General features: G+C 44.8%; 2 protein-coding genes across 4 annotated transcripts; one reads left to right on the forward strand and one right to left on the reverse strand.

Annotated features, from left to right (window-relative positions):
• The first annotated feature begins 1,672 nt into the window (after positions 1-1,672).
• On the forward strand, positions 1,673-8,241 carry LOC125525119 (chloride channel protein CLC-f-like). 3 transcript variants are annotated; one of them, XM_048690143.1, is made up of 9 exons: positions 1,673-2,195; positions 3,418-3,820; positions 4,108-4,302; positions 5,262-5,716; positions 5,796-5,900; positions 6,001-6,234; positions 6,333-6,551; positions 6,650-6,882; positions 7,946-8,241. In XM_048690143.1, exons 1-9 carry the CDS (start codon positions 1,869-1,871, stop codon positions 8,004-8,006), a joined length of 2,232 nt encoding a protein of 743 aa, XP_048546100.1. In that variant the 5' UTR covers positions 1,673-1,868; the 3' UTR covers positions 8,007-8,241. The 3 variants fall into 3 exon arrangements, with proteins under 3 accessions (XP_048546100.1, XP_048546101.1, XP_048546102.1); XM_048690144.1 differs by lacking the exons at positions 1,673-2,195; positions 3,418-3,820 and having other exon boundaries at positions 4,108-4,343; XM_048690145.1 differs by lacking the exons at positions 1,673-2,195; positions 3,418-3,820 and having other exon boundaries at positions 4,108-4,279.
• Positions 8,242-8,739: 498 nt separating this feature from the next.
• On the reverse strand, positions 8,740-12,988 carry LOC125525120 (probable WRKY transcription factor 2). Its single transcript, XM_048690146.1, has 6 exons — positions 12,576-12,988; positions 10,899-11,364; positions 10,498-10,665; positions 9,757-10,352; positions 9,472-9,654; positions 8,740-9,314 (listed from the first exon to the last, which is right to left on the reverse strand). Exons 2-6 carry the CDS (start codon positions 11,331-11,333, stop codon positions 8,810-8,812), a joined length of 1,887 nt encoding a protein of 628 aa, XP_048546103.1. The 5' UTR covers positions 11,334-11,364; positions 12,576-12,988; the 3' UTR covers positions 8,740-8,809.
• Positions 12,989-19,177: the final 6,189 nt, after the last annotated feature.

The raw sequence follows: 19,177 nt of genomic DNA on the forward strand, positions 1-19,177 counted from the left end.
TATATGCATGAGCTTTGCAACATGGCTTTTGTTGTGAAGGCTACTTCTGCAACACGGACCGTGTTCCAAACCTAATCCATCGATTGTGCGGCATGTGTCCAAATAGGACCCACAACCAGTCACCCATGCTTATGTTCTTATCAAAAAGGAAAAAAGTACATCCACATATTTTCTCCCGAACCTCATCTCCTACCTTCAGGTCTCTTCCATGGATGTACATCTCCAAGCACACACCCAAATCCTCTGCTGTGCATGAGAAGAGAGAGCACCCATGGCCAAGTCTAGCTGTTGCGAAATTACTGCAAGCTTGGGAAGAGGGGCGAAGCTGCCGCCGCTTACCGCGCCCTTGCTCGCCGCCCCATCCCCGCGTAGCGGACCTACCCAACTACCGCACATCGTTCATCGTGGCCTCGTCGCCGCCAATGGTGGTGCCGCGAGACGAGTTTCTGCAACAACAACATTGTTGCAAATGGCGGCGACAAACGACCATTGATTGCAATGAGATTTCTTTATTTTTGCAACAAGCTTCTTGCTTCAGATGGGTAATTAAAAAGTTTTTTTTCCGCAACAGAGGTATTGTCTCTGAAACATAGACCTTGTTTTAGGGATGGCAGTTTTGCCCATGGGTATGGGTACCCGCGGGTACCCTACCCGAAAACAATGAGTATGGGCAAGACTTGAAGAGATTTTCTACCCACGGGTAATGGGTACCCATACCCGCAAAATATATGGATAGGGATGGGTAAGAAATTGTGCCCATGGGGAATCCAATGGATACACAGAAACAATTAATAAATGAAAATAACTCCTATAACATATGGGGTTAACATCCAACTCATATGATCCAACCCTAAATCTCGTATTCCTTAAACAAGTCATAACTCATAGGCTCATAATCACCTGCTCGCCACTCCTCATACGTCCTATGTGACTCCTCAAAAAAGATGAAATATCGACTCTTCGCTACCGGACTCTTGTCGAACACTCGATCCAGTGATCCCCAATTCCCACCACCGCCTTCCACTACGTCGGCCTTCCACCAACCGCTGCTCATCCCCTCCTGATGCCTCCAAGAGGCCACCCACTGGAGGAGGCCACATACGTGCTATACTACTCTACCATGATCACTTGAATTTTGAACTCATTTCTCTATCTCTTAAGAATTTGAATGCTATATATTGTACCCAATGGATACCCATCGGGTATAGGATACCCGATGGGTATGGGCATGGATGTCAGTTTATATCTATGGATATTGAAATGGGTGGGTATAAAAAGTTTCTATGTGTATGGGTTCGGGTAGAAGGAGGTTGCACCCGCCCATACTCTATCCATTGCCATCCCTACTTGTTTCAAAGAAAAAATGGTTCGGTAAGAGAGCAACAAGGCTCGTGTTGCAAAGCGCCAAGTGCAACACAGGCCTTGTTGCACGGGAAGAAGATCGAATGGTTGTTGAGCTCGTGATCCTACGACTACCGAGGCGACAGATGTTTTCTAAACATCATCCGGTCGACGCGTAGCAGACCCCTCTTACTATGCGTCGGATGTAAATGAGTATGGGCTCGGAATTGATCGGCAAAAAATAGAGTATTTGCTGGTAAAAATCTTTCGCTAATGAAATAGAACACGCCATGTATTTTGGAAATAGAGCCTTTGACGAGGGGTAACCTGGAAAACAAGCACGCGCACTTCCCTTTCCTCCCTCCTAACGTCCGCCCACACCTCTCCCTCTGCCCGCCTCGCCATCGCTCAACCGCCGACGAGATCGCCCGAGACAAATCCCCCAGATCCGCCGCGGGCCAGCGAGCCCGGGAACATAGTTTTGATGCAATTGCGCTAAGCTCGCGCTCCTGCCCTGCCCGCGCGCCATGGCGCACAGCGACCTCGAGCCGCTGCGTTCCGGCGCCGCCGCGCTGCCGTCCTCCTCCGACCCCGACTCGCCGACGACCCCGCGAAGGAACCGCGTGCGCGAGCTGCTGCGGAACCTGGACCGCCGGCTCTCGAGCAGGGGGCGCCATAGCCACGTCGACAGCGGCCCGGCGTCCCCTACGGCGGCGGGGGAGGCGGGGGCGCCCAGGAGGGAGGAGGAGAGTGACGAGCTCGGGGACGGCGCGCCGCCCGAGTGGGCGCTGCTGCTCGTCGGGTGCCTCCTCGGGCTCGCTACCGGCATCTGCGTCGCCGCGTTTAACCGCGGGGTAAGTAAGAGATCTGCGTGGAGGAAAAATGCGTTATTTATCAGTTCTTTCAAACGGTTTCTTTTGGGGAAAATAGTATTCTGCCGAGATCTCTATGCCTGGCAAGTACAGGGTCTATGAGATTTACTTTTATCTTTCTAAGGTGACTGTTTTTGTGAGTCTGTTGCCATGAGATAGATGTTTTGGGGATTTCCAGACACTCTGGACTATGAATGAGGGTATACATTTACATGCATTGTAGTACTCCCTCTGTAAACTAATATAAGATCTTTTAGATCACTACTACTAGTGATCTAAAAGATGCTCCCTCCGTTCCTAAATATTTGTCTTTCTAGAGATTTCAACAAGTGACTACATATGAAGCAAAATGAGTGAATCTACACTCTAAAATATGTCTATATGCATCGGTATGTGGTAGTCCATTTGAAATCTCTAAAAAGACAAATATTTAGGAACGGAGGAGTATTATATTAGTTTACAGTGGGAGTAGTTCTGTAGCACACTCCTGTATGAGGCAACACAGAGATGTGGAAGAAACTTATTGTCTCATTTGTGGTGAAGATGATTGTAAATGTGAACATGTGTTGTTTGGTTATCTTCACATGGAATATGATGCTACAGAGAATTGCTGATAGCCGGTCCAGTTATGGTCTCTGCTAGTTAAGAGCATTCGTGTTAGTGTATGTCTTGTGATGGTATGGGGGTGAGCAAGGCCAAGGAGTTTTATGTGCAGTATGTTAACCTGATGATGATTTGCCGGTTTGATGAGGTTTTGTGTTATTTAATGTCTTCTTGCTGCTGATTCCGGTTTGATGAGGTTTTGTTCTGATTGTGTGCTTTGGAGAGCTTTGAGTGGGGGTTGTGGTACATTGGGAGTAGTATTTTGGTGTTATTTCAGGTCTCAGATAGAGACTAAGGCCATCTCTGTGTTAAGACACTTCTATGTTCTTGCATTGTAATTGTTTGAGTCATGTGGAGCTACTACTAATTATTTTTTACTACAGGGTGAGATCCAAATCCTTGTGTAGTTGCATGTTTGGTGTCTGTCTGTGTTTTTAACTTATTAAGTCTTTAGATCTAATGGGAAAGACCTTGCTTAGGAAGATCATAGTCATTAAGCAGGAGCTATTCAATCAGATTTAGTTTATTGTTTGAACTAAAAGGTTCTTTTGTAGTCTTTCCTGTTCAGCCGTTTGAAAAACACTTGCCTTGCCCTTTTCAGGTGCATGTCATACATGAATGGGCATGGGCAGGCACACCCACCGAGGGCGCTGCTTGGCTTCGCCTGCAGAGGCTTGCTGATACTTGGCATAGGATATTGTTAATTCCAGTGACTGGTGGAGTTGTTGTTGGTATGATGCATGGATTGCTGGAGATATTTGAGCAGATAAGGCTATCGATGTCATCTCAAAGGGAAGGTATCGATTTCATGAGTGCGATTTTTCCTGCAATCAAGGCCATCCAAGCTGCAATTACTTTAGGGACGGGATGTTCATTGGGTCCTGAAGGGCCTAGTGTTGATATTGGCAAGTCTTGTGCAATTGGGTGCGCTGAAATGATGGAGAACAACAGGGAACGAAGGATTGCTCTTATTGCAGCCGGATCAGCTGCTGGAATTGCTTCAGGTATACCTAAGTAACTATATCTGTTCAAATGTTCACATGCATAAGATAGAATTAAATAACAACGAAATCCTGCTAAGATGCTAGGCAGAAGTTAAAGAAGAAAGGACGATGCAATAATTAGACAAGCAAGAAGGACAACAAATCATATTTAGGAACATTATAGATCTTTGCGGGAGTGAAGAGCAGATTCATATTCTTTTATGTTACCAGCTCCTTAGTCCCATACTCATGTTGTTGAGTTTCTTTCCTATATTCCTCCCCTGACACTTGTGTTACTATATGTTCAGGTTTTAATGCTGCAGTTGCTGGATGTTTTTTTGCTATCGAAACAGTACTGAGGCCACTCCGAGCAGAGAACTCACCACCCTTTACAACTGCTATGATTATTTTGGCATCAGTTATATCATCAACTGTGTCCAATGTTTTGTTAGGGGAGAAGGCAGCTTTTATTGTCCCGACGTATGAACTAAAATCTGCCGCTGGTATTTTATCTTATTCCGATCAAATTTGGTATTACAGAAAGGTAGTTTTTGTTTAATTAGTAGATATGTATTATGTGCTCTACTGTAGTAGGAAAATTAGGGTGTCATCTTGCACCTGCTTCTTTTTCTTGAACACCCATAAAAACGTGTGTTGTATCTTGCACCTGGTTTCTAGTTTTTATCTTTTGTTTTGTTTTTGCAAGAAATCAGTCTATTTGCTGCACTATGCATAAAAATGATGTTTTTGCTAGTTTTAGTAATTTTAATAGGGTAAATATCTATTTCCAACCCTGTTTTCCAAATAGTAAGTCATTATAGCCCATTTTGCTTGCAAATATGACACCTTATTTTTTTTGTTCTAGGCAAATTTATCATGAGAAAATTACCTTAGTATCAAGCAAACAAGTAAAAATTAGAAAAAATGCAATATGATGAAACATGTGGGGCTCGGGCCCACGTCGTAGTAACATGGTGGATAATATTTTCCAACTTGCCAATCTTTTGTCTGACACTCTGACCAGTTGACTATGTACTTTCTTTTTAGTACTCCAGCATTTTTGGCTACAATATCCCATCTTAGCATTCATCTTCCCCTTTTGAAACAAAGAAGTTTAAATAACGGTATGATGTGTTAGTTATTAACTGATGAATTTATAATGCTTAATTCCTGGTATAAAATCCCAGAACTGTAGGTGGCTTGTGCAGGAGAGAAAACAATAGTTATAGCACCTTCTGTAGTCTCCTCGGTCTACCAGCTATGCAATTATAATGCACAGCTAGCAGCATGATCCATTCCTTGTAAATTTACATTCGGTTTTAGCACTTGTTGCTGCGATTCTTTTTCATCTGGCAGTTAGACATTTATTAATTCCCAATTCTGATGTTTCACAATGTGTATTTATTATTGTTTAAAATTTCAGTTGTCTAAGTATGCAACTGACTAAAGTTATATTGTGCAGAGCTTCCACTCTATCTTATTCTAGGCATGCTTTGTGGGGTAGTGAGTGTGGTATTCAGGCAGCTGGTTGTTTGGTTCACAAAGACTTTCGACTTGATAAGGAAAAAATTTGGTCTCCCTGCTGTAGTATGTCCGGCTTTAGGTGGTCTTGGAGCAGGTTTAATAGCTCTAAGATACCCTGGAATACTGTATTGGGGTTTCACCAATGTAGATGAAATTCTACATACCGGAAAAAGTGCTTCAGCTCCTGGAATTTGGCTATTAGCTCAGTTGGCTGCTGCAAAAGTTGTTGCGACTGCACTATGCAAAGGTTCTGGTCTTGTTGGTGGTCTATATGCCCCAAGCTTGATGATTGGTGCTGCTGTTGGTGCTGTTTTTGGGGGCTCAGCGGCAGAATTAATAAACTCTGCCATTCCGGGTAACACTGCTGTTGCACACCCTCAAGCTTATGCACTTGTAAGTTTTGTTTTTGAGCTAGGCGGGTAGTTTAAAGTTTGATATGGCCAAAAGTAATACTACTTTCTACTTAATTCAGGTGGGAATGGCTGCTACCCTAGCCTCAGTTTGTTCAGTTCCATTGACATCTGTACTGCTACTCTTTGAACTGACAAAAGATTACAGAATTCTACTTCCTCTGATGGTAATGTCCATCCGATGCATTTGTTATTTTGCTGTAAAAGCATGTCATTTAACATACTAAATATACCAAGTTTAAGCTTACACTTGTTTTCGATTAACAGGGAGCTGTTGGTTTAGCAATATGGGTCCCATCGGTTGTAAGTCACTCCAGCAACAAAGAGATGTTTGAGGCTACATCTCCTCGCCATGGTTATGCGTCACTATTACCCCCTGCTGATAGGAGTGAGACAGATGGGAGACGACCAGATGGAGATGATGTTGAACTAGCAATTCTAGAAGATGATCTATATCACTATGGTAGTAACAGTGAGGAGATGCTTCTCGATGAGTTGAAGGTCTAACAGTTCATGTTCCAGTTTTTCTTTTTTTCATTTGATTAAATATGCTAAACTGTGCTGGCTATTTTAAACCTTTCTAACAAGAACTCTTCCAGGTATCTCGAGCAATGTCAAAGCATTTTATCAAGGTTACATCTACAGCCACTATCAAGGAGGCAACACTGCTTATGCATGATAAGCAGCAAGGTTGTGTTCTTGTTGTAGACAATGAAGATTTTCTTGAAGGGATTGTTACAGTTGGTGACATTCGTCGCAGAGGATTTGAATCAAGTGAAGATGCTAATGGTACTGGGGAAAATTCATCTGATCTGGATGTATGTAACCTCACAAATCTATGGTCTACAGTTAAACTTACCATCTGATTGTCATTTTCTGTAAAACAACACACATATTAATCGAAGGGTCTTTTCAGGTGAATTCTGCTCTTGTTACATCGTGCCTCACACGAGGGTTTCAGTACCATGGCAATGAAAGAGGGCTGGTGACCTGCTTTCCCGACACAGATCTGAGCACGGCTAAGGTGCTCATGGAAGTCAAAGGTATCAAGCAACTTCCAGTGGTCAAAAGGGGGGCTGGTCGTAGGAATGATGGGCGGCGTAAAGTTCTCGGGCTTCTTCATTACGAGTCAATAGGGCGATGCTTAAGGTGATCCTTGTTAAGACATACTTTTTATTCAATTAGGTGGACTATTTCTGTGACAACGATAATTCTGTGCTAGATAAAGCAGCCAAGCGCCAACCACTTCCAGGATTCCAGATAAATCTATTGACCCTGGTGTAACTTTGAATTTTGAACTGACAAACTCTTACATGGCGATTGTTTTTCTTTTAGACTCTTAATCAAAACTACTTTGCTTGGACAAGGAAAGAATGCACCAGATAAATCTATTGACCCTGGTGTAACTTTGAATTTTGAACTGACAAACTCTTACATGGCGATTGTTTTTCTTTTAGACTCTTAATCAAAACTACTTTGCTTGGACAAGGAAAGAATGCACCAGATAAATCTATTGACCCTGGTGTAACTTTGAATTTTGAACTGACAAACTCTTACATGGCGATTGTTTTTCTTTTAGACTCTTAATCAAAACTACTTTGCTTGGACAAGGAAAGAATGCACCAGATAAATCTATTGACCCTGGTGTAACTTTGAATTTTGAACTGACAAACTCTTACATGGCGATTGTTTTTCTTTTAGACTCTTAATCAAAACTACTTTGCTTGGACAAGGAAAGAATGCACTGTACCCACTTATATCCTCTCACTGTCTAACAAACAACATCTAAAAGCACAACCGACCTAATTTTCCTACCAAGATACCGGAATAGTTATAGTCAATCTATTGGTTTCCTTGGCTTTGACCCGCAAGCTCAATGCAGTTATCGTATTTTGGCTTCCTGCTTGGGGTGCACATATCACAGTGCACAAAGCTTCTTCTGAACAAACTAGTATTTGGCCCGTGGCCATTCGTTAAATTGCATTGATAGACATTAGACAGATAGCAATTAACTTGTTGACAGCCATATCTTACAATATAATGGCGGTTATTTTTCTGGTAACTGAAGCAGAGGTGGACTGTGAGTCTGTAGATACATTGATTGAAACTGAGTCCTTGCAAGGGGGAGAGGACTGGTCTACGAGAACTCTTGTACTTTCTTCCTGCCATACGAAAGCACTCTGACACGAATGTTTGAACAATGCTTGTGCAGGGAGGAGCTGGAGCGGTGGAAGGCGATTTATCAGAGAGAATTCCCAGCAGCCAGCAGTTAGCTGGCAGTGTGCATGGAGGCACCGAACATGCAGAGCTGCAGTTTTGGTTGTAATTTTTAGTGAAGAAAATACCAAATACATAAATCGACGTTTCAACAAACTAGGGAGTTAGGGTTAACTTGAACACCTCAGTTAAAAGAGTCCTTCACCAAATGTAAAGTGTTTTGGAGCTTGCCAGGATACACATTTCGTATGGATTACAGATTATAAGAGGTGATGGTGTGGTTTTCAGCTTTGATGTTTCTGGGTTCTGACATGATAATATAGTGGGAACATATTGCTTGGCCTTTTGCAACTCAATCCAAAAACAAATGTAAGTTGGTTATTGTGGAAATTGTTAGTACTTCGTGTCGTATCTTTATGTTGCGCAATGATGATTTGCTGTAAATAGGTGTGCTGTTGCACCATAATAAAATGTGTAAACCAGAATAACTCAGGATCTGAACTGCAGTGAGTTAAAACTGTCAGATTAGGTAAATCAAAAACATGTAAAGTTTTACAGGATCTGACTATAGTTGATTCAATGTTCGCTTGAAACCTGAATATTTCAGCAACGAAGGTAATGCCCTCCCCCAGAAACCATATGTTAACTTTGGTTAGCTACCTCAGATCTTAATCCATTTTTCCTGCTTAAAATCATTTGAATTCTCTGTGTTCCCTTTTTCTGTAAGACGAGTCCTCTGTAACCATGAAGTGAAACTGAAAAAAGGTGACATGGAAGAACAAGGGTACATCACCAAAATTGTTTTCACATACAAAAGCATAAGATAATGCATGTCTTATCTTACAAGAGACCTGAATATTTACATGTTAGGACCCTGAGACAACCTGCTCATCAGCTGCTGGTAAGCTGCCGGACCAGTTCCACTCTGGTCTGCTGGCCGTGCTGCCGGATTCCCCTTCACCTCCCTTGCTTGCAGCACAAGCCTTGGGTTCCCCTGCATAGCCGATGGATGGCCAGCCATCATCTGCGCCGGCACCGGAACAAGCGCCAGGCCGCGGGGCAGCATTCCAAAGGGGAAGCCGCCTGCTACACCGAGCTGCGCAAGTGAGCCATAAGCAGCAGCGCCACTGTACTGAGGGATGATACCTCCTTGTGCTGGTCCTGACCTCCAGTGGAGGCCATTAGCTTGTGGCAGTGGCGCAACATCACCATGACCTGAGCTTGGGTAGCCATTGTTTCTGTCAGCTGGAACCTCATGGGTGTGCTTGCCCTCGTACGTTGTGATGACCGATTTCAGGTCATTCGACGCCCTCTCGACGTGCTTGCGCACCGGGCAGCTCGGGTGCGTGCATTTGTAGTAGCTCCTGCACACATACGGAGCAAAAGGGTGGGTGTTTCTTCTTCGGGGCCAAGTGTTTCTGAAGCTAACAATCTATTTCGTCAGTCCCAAAATTCTTGTCTAGATACGGAGTACTACTTTGTGTCCTACCAAGGGAATGAAAGAAATCGCAGAGAAGTGACCTTGGATTTGGGTTGCCTTTGACAACTTTCTGCCCGTACTTGCGCCAGCAGTAACCGTCGTCAAGCACGTCGACCTCGCTTGTGGTCTGCACGATGACGCGGGCCTCTCGGACAGCTCTCGACGCCAGAGCCCCTATGTCTATAGTACCGATGGCGGTGGCTGGAGTGACATAATCCATCATCCTGAAATGAGATTCAAAAGAACCGATGATGTAGCTACCAACATCGGTTTATTGGAACTACAGCAGGCTTGTGTTAGGGAATTAGTGAAGAAGTTTAACTAACATTCTCTTCGACTCAGTCACATCTTGGTCCCTGTCAATGCCCGAAGATACAGTACCATGTGCTTCCCTGTTATTGTCCTCACCGGAGAGTGTCGGCGGCGAGACATCAATAGCTTCTCGGGTAGCTGATCTGTCTGCAAATCCTTCTCTGTTAAGAGAAGCAGACAAGTTTGTCGCAGGAACTTCACCATGTGCATGTTGGAAGTGGTCATCCAAAGCATTCTCTTCGCCATCGGCTTGCAGATCGTTGGAGTGTGAGAAGGGGACGCTTGGCCGTCTGTCGGGGGGCAGTAAAGGGTGATTGTGAGAACCTTTGTAGACTATCTCTGTTATATCGCCATCTTGACAACGCTCCACCTTTTTCTTGACGGGGCAATTTTGGTGACTGCATTTGTAGTAGCTTGTTGGATGTTCACTGTTCTTCACTTGCTTCTTCCCATATTTCCTCCAATTATATCCATCCTCGGCACGGACAATGATCGTTGCTGGAGAATCGTCTCCGTTTCTGTTTGCCTTGCTATCTTCTTGTTCGTTGTCAGGGATACGGTGATTGTTCTCGCTTGCTAAGGGCTGGTTGTGATGAGTAACACTGGGACCCTGAACAGTTAAACCTTTTTCAGGTCAATGCATCATTGAAAAGAGGATTTGACTTTGCTTGCAATTTTTGCAAGAACGAGAAAACCGGCGCTGCCAGATAGTGACAGGAAATAGGCGATAAGATAGTAATCTTGGAGAAAATTACCTTGTCAACAAATGAAAAAGTTGGTTTAGACCTCAAAATTTGCTGGAAGGAGATTGTATGATCATCATGTGACAGCTCTTGAGCCTTCTTATGGACCGATGGTATTGTTGTATTAGCATTAGTACGCATCAGAAATGGCAATTTACCGGTCGTAGGAGAAGGTTGTGCCTGCATAAACAATAACCATTTACAAAAGTTTGACACCGTAAACATTATACTGGGAGCATCATATCCAAGAGCAATAATAATCGACAATTCCAAGAAACTGCAGATTGTACAATACAAATAAAAATGGAGCTATCCTAGTCAGAGAATAGTTTGATCATGTACTGATAAAAATGCTCCCCATAGGTGATCATTGCACATAACTGAAATTGATCGAGGCAGGGATAGTAACATACGATTGCGTTGGGAAGAAAAACCGGCGACTCAAGAAGTTCCCTTGGACTCACACCGGGTGGAATTATGATAGGAGACCGAATCGACGCGGAAAAACCAACACGGGAAGTGTCGATCTTGAGTGCACAGAAACCGTTCCTTTCTGCTGGACTGCCACTATCTGGGCTTGATTTCTCATTAGCATCAAACAGGTTTGGTTCAAAATGGAGAGAGGTTTTTGTAACTTGAGAACTTTCTCCCGGGCTCGAACCGACAGAAGCTTTGCTCCTCTCCATTCCATCATGAGGTTTGTTGCTGCCACTGTCACTGGAAACATCGGAGAAGGGACCGGAGCTGAAATCATCGTTGAACAGGCTCAACATGAGTGTTCTTGGGCTGGGTGTGGAGAGCATCCAATCCTCCATCACTGCTCCACGCCTGTTGCTGGCCCCAGCCATTGAGCTAACAACTGTAGGTTAGAGGCTTAGACTGAAACAGGGAAAGAAAAATACATCATTCACAGCTGAGACAAATGAATATTTCTGGTAATAAAGTGAAGAGCAGAAAGAGCAGTTTATGTAGAAACTCCATCATTGCAATCTATGCTAAGATGCTTGGATACATTAAACTACATACATGTGCAAATTCCTACGGGCCCAGTTAAAACACAACATGGAGCTTAAGCCCAGAAGTCCATTTTAAACATTGAACTATTATTCATATTAAATTCCGGACTTTCAAAACCTCCGTTTAAAATGAACAATAGAGCAGTTTTAAAATTCGGTTTCGTGTTTTGGGCATTTAAAAATATGTGCGAAAAAACATGGATGTTGGGGATGCTATGAAATGACAACATACAAAAATTCATCAAACAAGTATGGCTATTATGTCATGTTAAGAAAATGCGTGAGAAATTCATTTCTCTTTTGTGTTTCCTGTATGGAACAGAAATGATCACATTGGACAGTAAAATCAAAAGAAATAAAAAAAATCTGAAACTTTGTGGCATTAATTATGAACAAATGTTTTAGGTGATTGCAAAGTTTGGTGCCAAATAACGTCAAATGATCTCCATACAAACGGAATACAAATCTGCTCAAACAGTGCACATACATTTGAGCACAAATATATATTTTTTTGTACAGAGCTCCTCGGATGTCATTTGGCCACCAAATTTTGCAAGCACCTAAAACATTTGGTCATAATCGAAGCTAAAAAGTTTCAGATTTTTCTAATTTGTTTTGCTATGTTTTCGATTGTGGGTGTAGCGTGGGTGCACCTACCTGGGGTATCCAATTTCTTTATGAAATGTTGCAGATTACGAATTCCTAGTAATCCCTACAAATAATTTTGTTTCCACACACTTCTGAAAGGCCGGATGCACAAGACCACTTTTCAGAACTAGCATATGGTGCAGTTTTAGAAGTCCGGGGTTAATATAAACTGTTTCATCGTATTGAGCTCAAGTTGGACCAAGCACATGGTTCAAAATAGACTTGTTTCACAGTTAAAATAAGCAGCAACCTTGCATACATGAGACAGTTGAGTGAATCTCCCCCAGGAAATTAATTACAGGACGAAATGTGGGAATCACACTTGCAACATCATCAATCTAATTCAGAGCAACAAAATAGCTCTCAGAATCTCTAAAATTGATGCCAGCAATCAAAGAGAGAGAGAGAAATAGGCTGATAACTCACCTGAAGTGGGCTTGATTCCTTCTCCTCCCGGCAACCAACAAAACCAAGAAAAGGGGCGAGCCTACGAACAGAGGCAGGAATTTTTCTGCAGAAAACAGCGGGAATGGATGGGATCCTTGTGCAGCAAGACGAACAGGACCGAAGTGCGCAGGCTCACTCGCTGGCTGCTGCTCTGTGCCGTGTGTATTATTCTGCAGAAAACAGCGGGAATGGATGGGTTCTTGATTGCTTTTTTTCCAGGGCAGAGAGAGAGAGAAAGGAGAAGAGGAAGATGGCGGAGAGAAGTGTGGAGAAGATGTCGCGGGCGGTGATGGGCTCCAAAATTCACGTGCCCAGCGGCGGAGCTGCTGCTGTGTCGTCTTCGCCGCCCAATTTGCCCCCCGTCTTCTGTGGAAACCGAGGGCTCCTTTGATTCGAAGGAGTATAAGATTTTCGAAGGATTAAAATCCTTAGTTTTCTTTCTTCTATATTGGTTCTTCGATTCGTAGAATTAGATCCTACATGAAAATCTAACATCCACTTCACTCGTCTTTTACAATTCTTTTGTTTTTCTTGTGTCATCAAACACTCCTTGTTAATCTTATAAAATTCAAATAAACATGCCACTCAAATCCTATAGTTTTTTTTTATTTCTGCGTTTTAAAGTCCTAAGAATCAAAGATGTTGCAACTGTTTCTTGCTAGGCGAAACAGTTACCAAAAAAAGGCTTTCGCCCCGCTTTTTATATAAAGCACCAACCACATATTACAGCCATCATCACAATAAAGAAGGGAAAGAAAGAGAAAACAAAATCGACAAGGATACAAACACTAGGGAACAACAAGTGACGACCTCCGATCATGCCATCGACGCAACCGCGACAAGGGAGCAATTCGCCACTGGAGGGAGGCCACGCTCCATCAACTCCCAAGGGCCAACCCTATTGTCCTACCTTCTGCCGCTGCCTCCGAAGAGGGCACCCCTGCCCTCTGAAAGGGCATTTCCCTACTTTATGTTTTGGATGATAATGACAACCTTTTGTGGTCTAATCGTATGCTATATGTTTCAGGTTCTCGATGCTTAGGCTTACATCGGATTGCTATTGCCTCTCGAAGGAAAAGATCGAAGATGTGTCCTCTACGCTTTTATTTTCTTTGGTCGTAGAGTACCCGTACTATCAAGAGGGAATCCTCATTAGGAAGCTCTGGGGGAATCAGTTCACGTACACTTTTCTCACCCTCTCTTTGCCTTCCTCAGGTGTGTGTGTGAGAGAGAGTTTTCCTTGCCTCTTCCCCTCTTTCCTGCTCACTGTTTCTGCCCAGCGGTTGTACCGCTCTTTGGAGCGGTTGTACCGCTGGGTCTTGTCGCTCACCAGCTTTACTCGAGCGGTTGTACCACTGCCTCCGGGCGGTGGTACCGCCACCATGCTCTGCAACCGCTGGGGCGATGGTTCCGTCCATGCACCGCTCAAGTACCGCTCTCGCTTCTGGTTTGATGCGGTTCTTGGGCGGTAGTGGCCCGGTTGGTCCGGTCGTTCCACGATGACCGGTACCACCGGTGGTCCGAGCGGTTCTTCCGCCCAGAACTTAGCCGCCCAAGAGCTCAAGGCCATGCGGTTGTTCCGGCCAGGCACCGCCCAAGTACCGGTCAAGCTCCTGTTTTGATGCGGTGGTTGTGCGGTAGCCAGGCGGTTAGTCCGGTTATTTTTCTTAGCCGGTACTACCGCCTGCCTGTCCGGTTGTACCGCTTGGTAGGGTTCTGCAGTTACACCATGAGTCCCGGTTGTACCGCTGCAGTGCAAAAAACGCAGTAACGGTTGGAAATGTGGGTGACTATTTAAGGGAGCTTCTCCCACCTAGCACTCTTACCTTTGACCTCTCTCACTCCACCATTAATGCCCTTCAAGCTCTCTTGCCCGATCTCTCTCTAGCCACTCAAACTTGTTGATTTGCTAGGGATTGAAGGAGGAGACCTAGATCTACACTTCCACCAAAGGATATTTGCTTCCCTCATACTTTCTTGTGTGGATTTTGTTACTCTTGGGTGTTTGAGCACCCTAGACGGTTGAGGTCACCTCGGAGCCATATTCCATTGTGGTGAAGCTTTGTGGTTTTTGTTGGGAGTCTCCAATTAAGTTGTGGAAAGAACCCCAACCTTGTTTGTAAAGGTTCGGTCGCCACCTTCAAGGGCACCAATAGTGGAATCACGGCATCTCGCATTGTGTGAGGGCGTGAGGAGAATACGGTGGCCCTAGTGGCTTCTTGGGGAGCATTGTGCCTCCACACCGCTCCAACGGAGACGTACTTCCTCTCAAAGGGAAGGAACTTCGGCAACACATCCTCGTCTCCACCGTCTCCACTCTTGGTTATCTCGTGCCTTTATTTGAGCAAGCTTACTTGTTTCATATCTCTTGCTTGCTTGTGTATCTATCCTCGTTGCATCATATAGGTTGCTCACCTAGTTGCATATCTAGACAACCTACTTTGATGCAAAGTTTAAATTGTTAAAGAAAAGCTAAAAATTGTTAGTTGCCTATTCACCCCCCCTCTAGTCAACCATATCGATCCTTTCAATTGGTATCAGAGCCTCGTCTCTTTATTAAGGACTTTACCATCCAAAGAGTATGGTTAATACCATAGACGATGTGGAGGAACACTCCGTTGTGAATCCGATCTCATCTACGGGAGATGGGGGAACTTCGGTTTCTCGTGAGGAGTTCAATGTGGCCTTGGAGACATTGAAAACCTCCATGACGACCGAAGTCGAAAGCATGTTTACTAAATTTCTTGAGGGGCTTAAACTATCCACCGCATCGTTGAAAGTGGGTGATCCCGCCAACAAGGTGACGGATGCTATCCCCGACAAGGGGGAAGCTAGTAGTGAAAAGGCTCCTTCTAGTGGCAAGAATGGCACCGACATCTTTGCCCATGTGGAACCACCACTTGTTTATGGTGGACCGGTTCCTTCCACTCATTTGAATCATGCTGGTCCTCCCCCTAAGATTGTGAAAAATGAGAATTTTGATTCTTGGGTTTACCGCTTTAAACGTCATTTAAATCATGTGAACACTAACCTTTGGAGAATCATTGAAGAATGTTTCTATCCACATGATTCAAGCAACTTCACTCCTCGAGAAGCCACGGACAATCAATTCAATGAGAATGCTCTCTTCATCATTCAAGTGCAATTCCACTCGAAGACCTACCTCATCTTCGTCCTTTCGCCTTGGCCAAAGATGCATGGCATTGTGTCGTGTCTCTCTACCGGGGAAGCGCAAGCATTCAACGCTCCAACTATGAAGTGGTACAAGATGAGGCCGATGAGTTTGCAATGAAGGAAGATGAAGAACCTCATGAGCTCTATCGGAGAGTAACCAAACTCGCGGTCTCACTACGAGATCACGGGAGCAAGGACACGGATGACAATTGGATCAAGCGCAAATTCCTCAAGGCAATGATGCCCTATCACAAGGCCATGTCCTCCGTCATTCGTCAAAGACCGGACTTCCACACTTTGACCTCAAGCGAAGTGTTGGATGAGTTTGTGGCCATGAACATTTTGGACAAGACCGCCGACAGTGCGGTGCTCCGTTCTCAACGGGCAAAGAAGCCTAACCTTGCATTGAAGGCCAAGCTCATCGTGGAAGACGAAGAAGAGGAAGAAGAGGAGAGCAACCCCGAAGATACGAAGTATGCATATCATGAACACATGGCACTTGCTTCAAGGCAATTTTGGAGCAAGAAAAACTCGAGGCCAAACTTTAGCAAAAACAACTCGAGTGGTACAAGGGGCAAGCAACGTGTAAGGACTTGCTACAATTGCGGCAACGTGAGTCATTTCGTTGCGGAATGCCCGTATGAGAAGAGGGAAGACAATGGTGGCAAGCTCATCCGAAAGGACAAGGCCAAGTCATCCCCCAACAAGAACAACTTCTCCAAGAAGACTCCTCCCAAGGCTTTGGTTGTGCAAGAAGAGTACAATGAGGATGATGACGATGATGAGGATGATGAGTCGGTTGCCATGGCCTCCATTGCCATTGCAACAACGTCACGGGTGTCTCTCTTCGACTCACCCAACGAGAGCATCACCGCCAAGTGCCTCATGGCTAAAGCCACCAACAAGGTAACCTCCAACATCAAAACTACCATCATTAATCATCCTTCCCCGACGGATTGCATTAATGAACTTGAGGGAGCTAATGTGGAGGCTAACGAGTTTGAGGCCTTTATGGGAAAACTCAAGGGAAAATCCAAGAAGCACTTTGTTGCTCTCTTGGAACAACTTGGTGAAGCCAATGACATGATCGAGGCTCACGAGGACACCATCTCTAAGATGGAAGGGCATAGTCGTGACTATGCCGATGAGATCTCGGATCTTTCCAATGCTCTTGAGGAAGAGCGTGGTCTTCGTTTGGCTCTTGAGGAGTCACACAACGTTGATCATGCTAAGTTAAAGAAAGATTATGATCATGTCCTCACTGTTTCTCGTGTGCTAAACTCCGAGAAGGCCAAACTCGGGGTTGATCTTGCTAGACTCAAAGAGGAGTTTGATATACTTGACAAGGCCCACAAGGCCTTGAAGGGTATTCACACTAGTCTCAAGGAGTCTCATGATCAACTCCAAGTGAAGCTAACTAAGGAGAAAGCAACTTTTTCTCATATGGTTTTAATTGATAATGCAAATGCTACTAACCCGTGTTGTGAGCATATACATCTTGTTGAGGAAAATGCTAAGTTGAAGGAACAACTTGAGAGAGGCCTTGCGACTTGCATACAAGGCAAGAAGAACCTCAACGGTCTCTTGATCAACCAAAAGGGAGTTGCGGCCAAGGAAGGGATTGGGTACGTGCCCGACTCCAAGAACAAGAAGAAGAATGACAAGACCAAACGACCTCCTCCTCTCATGCAAACCTTTGTGAGGGAGGGAGAGAGTGCCCCCGAGGATAAGAAGAAGAACAATATCAAGAAGGGCAATGTCACCCCTCCCAACAAAGCCGGCGATTTTAATCCTTCTTATGTGTTATGCCATGCTAGTGATGGGCATGTTTATGACAAATTTGTTGGTTCTCTTCATGAATACATTGAATGGTCTATTTGGGTTCCTAAGACCCTTGTTACTAACATTAAAGGACCCATTACTAAATGGGTATCTAAAACCAAGCATTGATCTCTTGTAGGTGTTTGCTTCCGGTGGTGGATCATGGTTGCTCGATAGCGGAGCTACAAATCATATGACCGGAAGCAAGGACTTGGTGGTGGACGTGCACAAGGTTCCATCTATGCCCACCAATGTCGAGTGGGGTGACGCCTCATCTTCTAAGGTATTAGGACTTGGCAAGGTGGTCATCTCTCATGATCTCACGATCGAGAAGGTCATGCTTGTTGAGTCCCTTGCATACAATTTACTTTCCATTCGTCAACTTGCAATCATGGGCTTTGCCACTTTCTTTGATATCGATACCGTGGCCCTCCTGTGGAGCAAGACTCTTAAAGTAGCCTTTGTTGGGCATGTCGAGAACGGTCTATATGTGATTAACTTTTCGGAGCGACCCACTAAGACCGCGACATGCCTAATGGCTAAAGTTGATGTGGGATGGCTTTGGCATCGCCGTTTAGCCCATGTCAATATGAGATCTTTGCAAAGTCTCCTCAAGGGGGACCATGTCCGTGGACTAACGAATGTTAGTTTTGCTAAAGATCGTGCTTGCAGTGCCTGTATCGAAGGAAAGCTACATGAGAAGGCTCACCCTCCCACGACTATCATTTATTCAAAGAGGCCTTTGGAGCTCCTTCACATGGATCTCTTTGGGCCTCCATCCTTCGATAGTCTTGGAGGTAGGAAGTATTGCTTGGTGATTGTGGATGACTACTCAAGGTACACGTGGGTGTATTTCTTCAAGAGGAAGAGCGAGACCCAACAAACCGTCATTGACTTTGCAAATGAAGCACAACGTCAACATAATGCAAAGATCTTGACAATAAGAAGTGACAACGGCACCGAGTTCAAGAACTACACCTTGGATGAATTTCTTAGTGATGAGGGAATCAAGCATCAATATTCCGCACCATACACCCCTCAACAAAACGGTGTTGCAGAGAGGAAGAACCGGACGTTGATGGATGCGGCAAGGACCATGTGTTGGGGAACGTAGTAATTTCAAAAAAAATTCCTACGCACACGCAAGACCATGGTGATGCATAGCAACGAGAGGGGAGAGTGTGATCTACGTACCCTTGTAGACCGACAGCGGAAGCGTTAGCACAACGCGGTTGATGTAGTCGTACGTCTTCACGGCCCGACCGATCAAGCACCGAAACTATGGCACCTCCGAGTTTTAGCACACGTTCAGCTCGATGACGATCCCCGGACTCCGTTCCAGCAAAGTGTCGGGGAAGAGTTCCATCAGCACGACGGCGTGGTGACGATCTTGATGTACTATCGTCGCAGGGCTTCGCCTAAGCACCGCTACAATATTATCGAGGATTATGGTGGAAGGGGGCACCGCACACGGCTAAGAATATGATCACGTGGATCAACTTGTGTGTCTAGGGGTGCCCCCTGCCCCCGTATATAAAGGATCAAGGGGAGGAGGCCGGCCGGCCCCTATGGCGCGCTCCTACTAG

This window comes from Triticum urartu, chromosome 7 (assembly GCF_003073215.2).
Source record: "Triticum urartu cultivar G1812 chromosome 7, Tu2.1, whole genome shotgun sequence".
Lineage (NCBI taxonomy): Eukaryota > Viridiplantae > Streptophyta > Magnoliopsida > Poales > Poaceae > Triticum > Triticum urartu.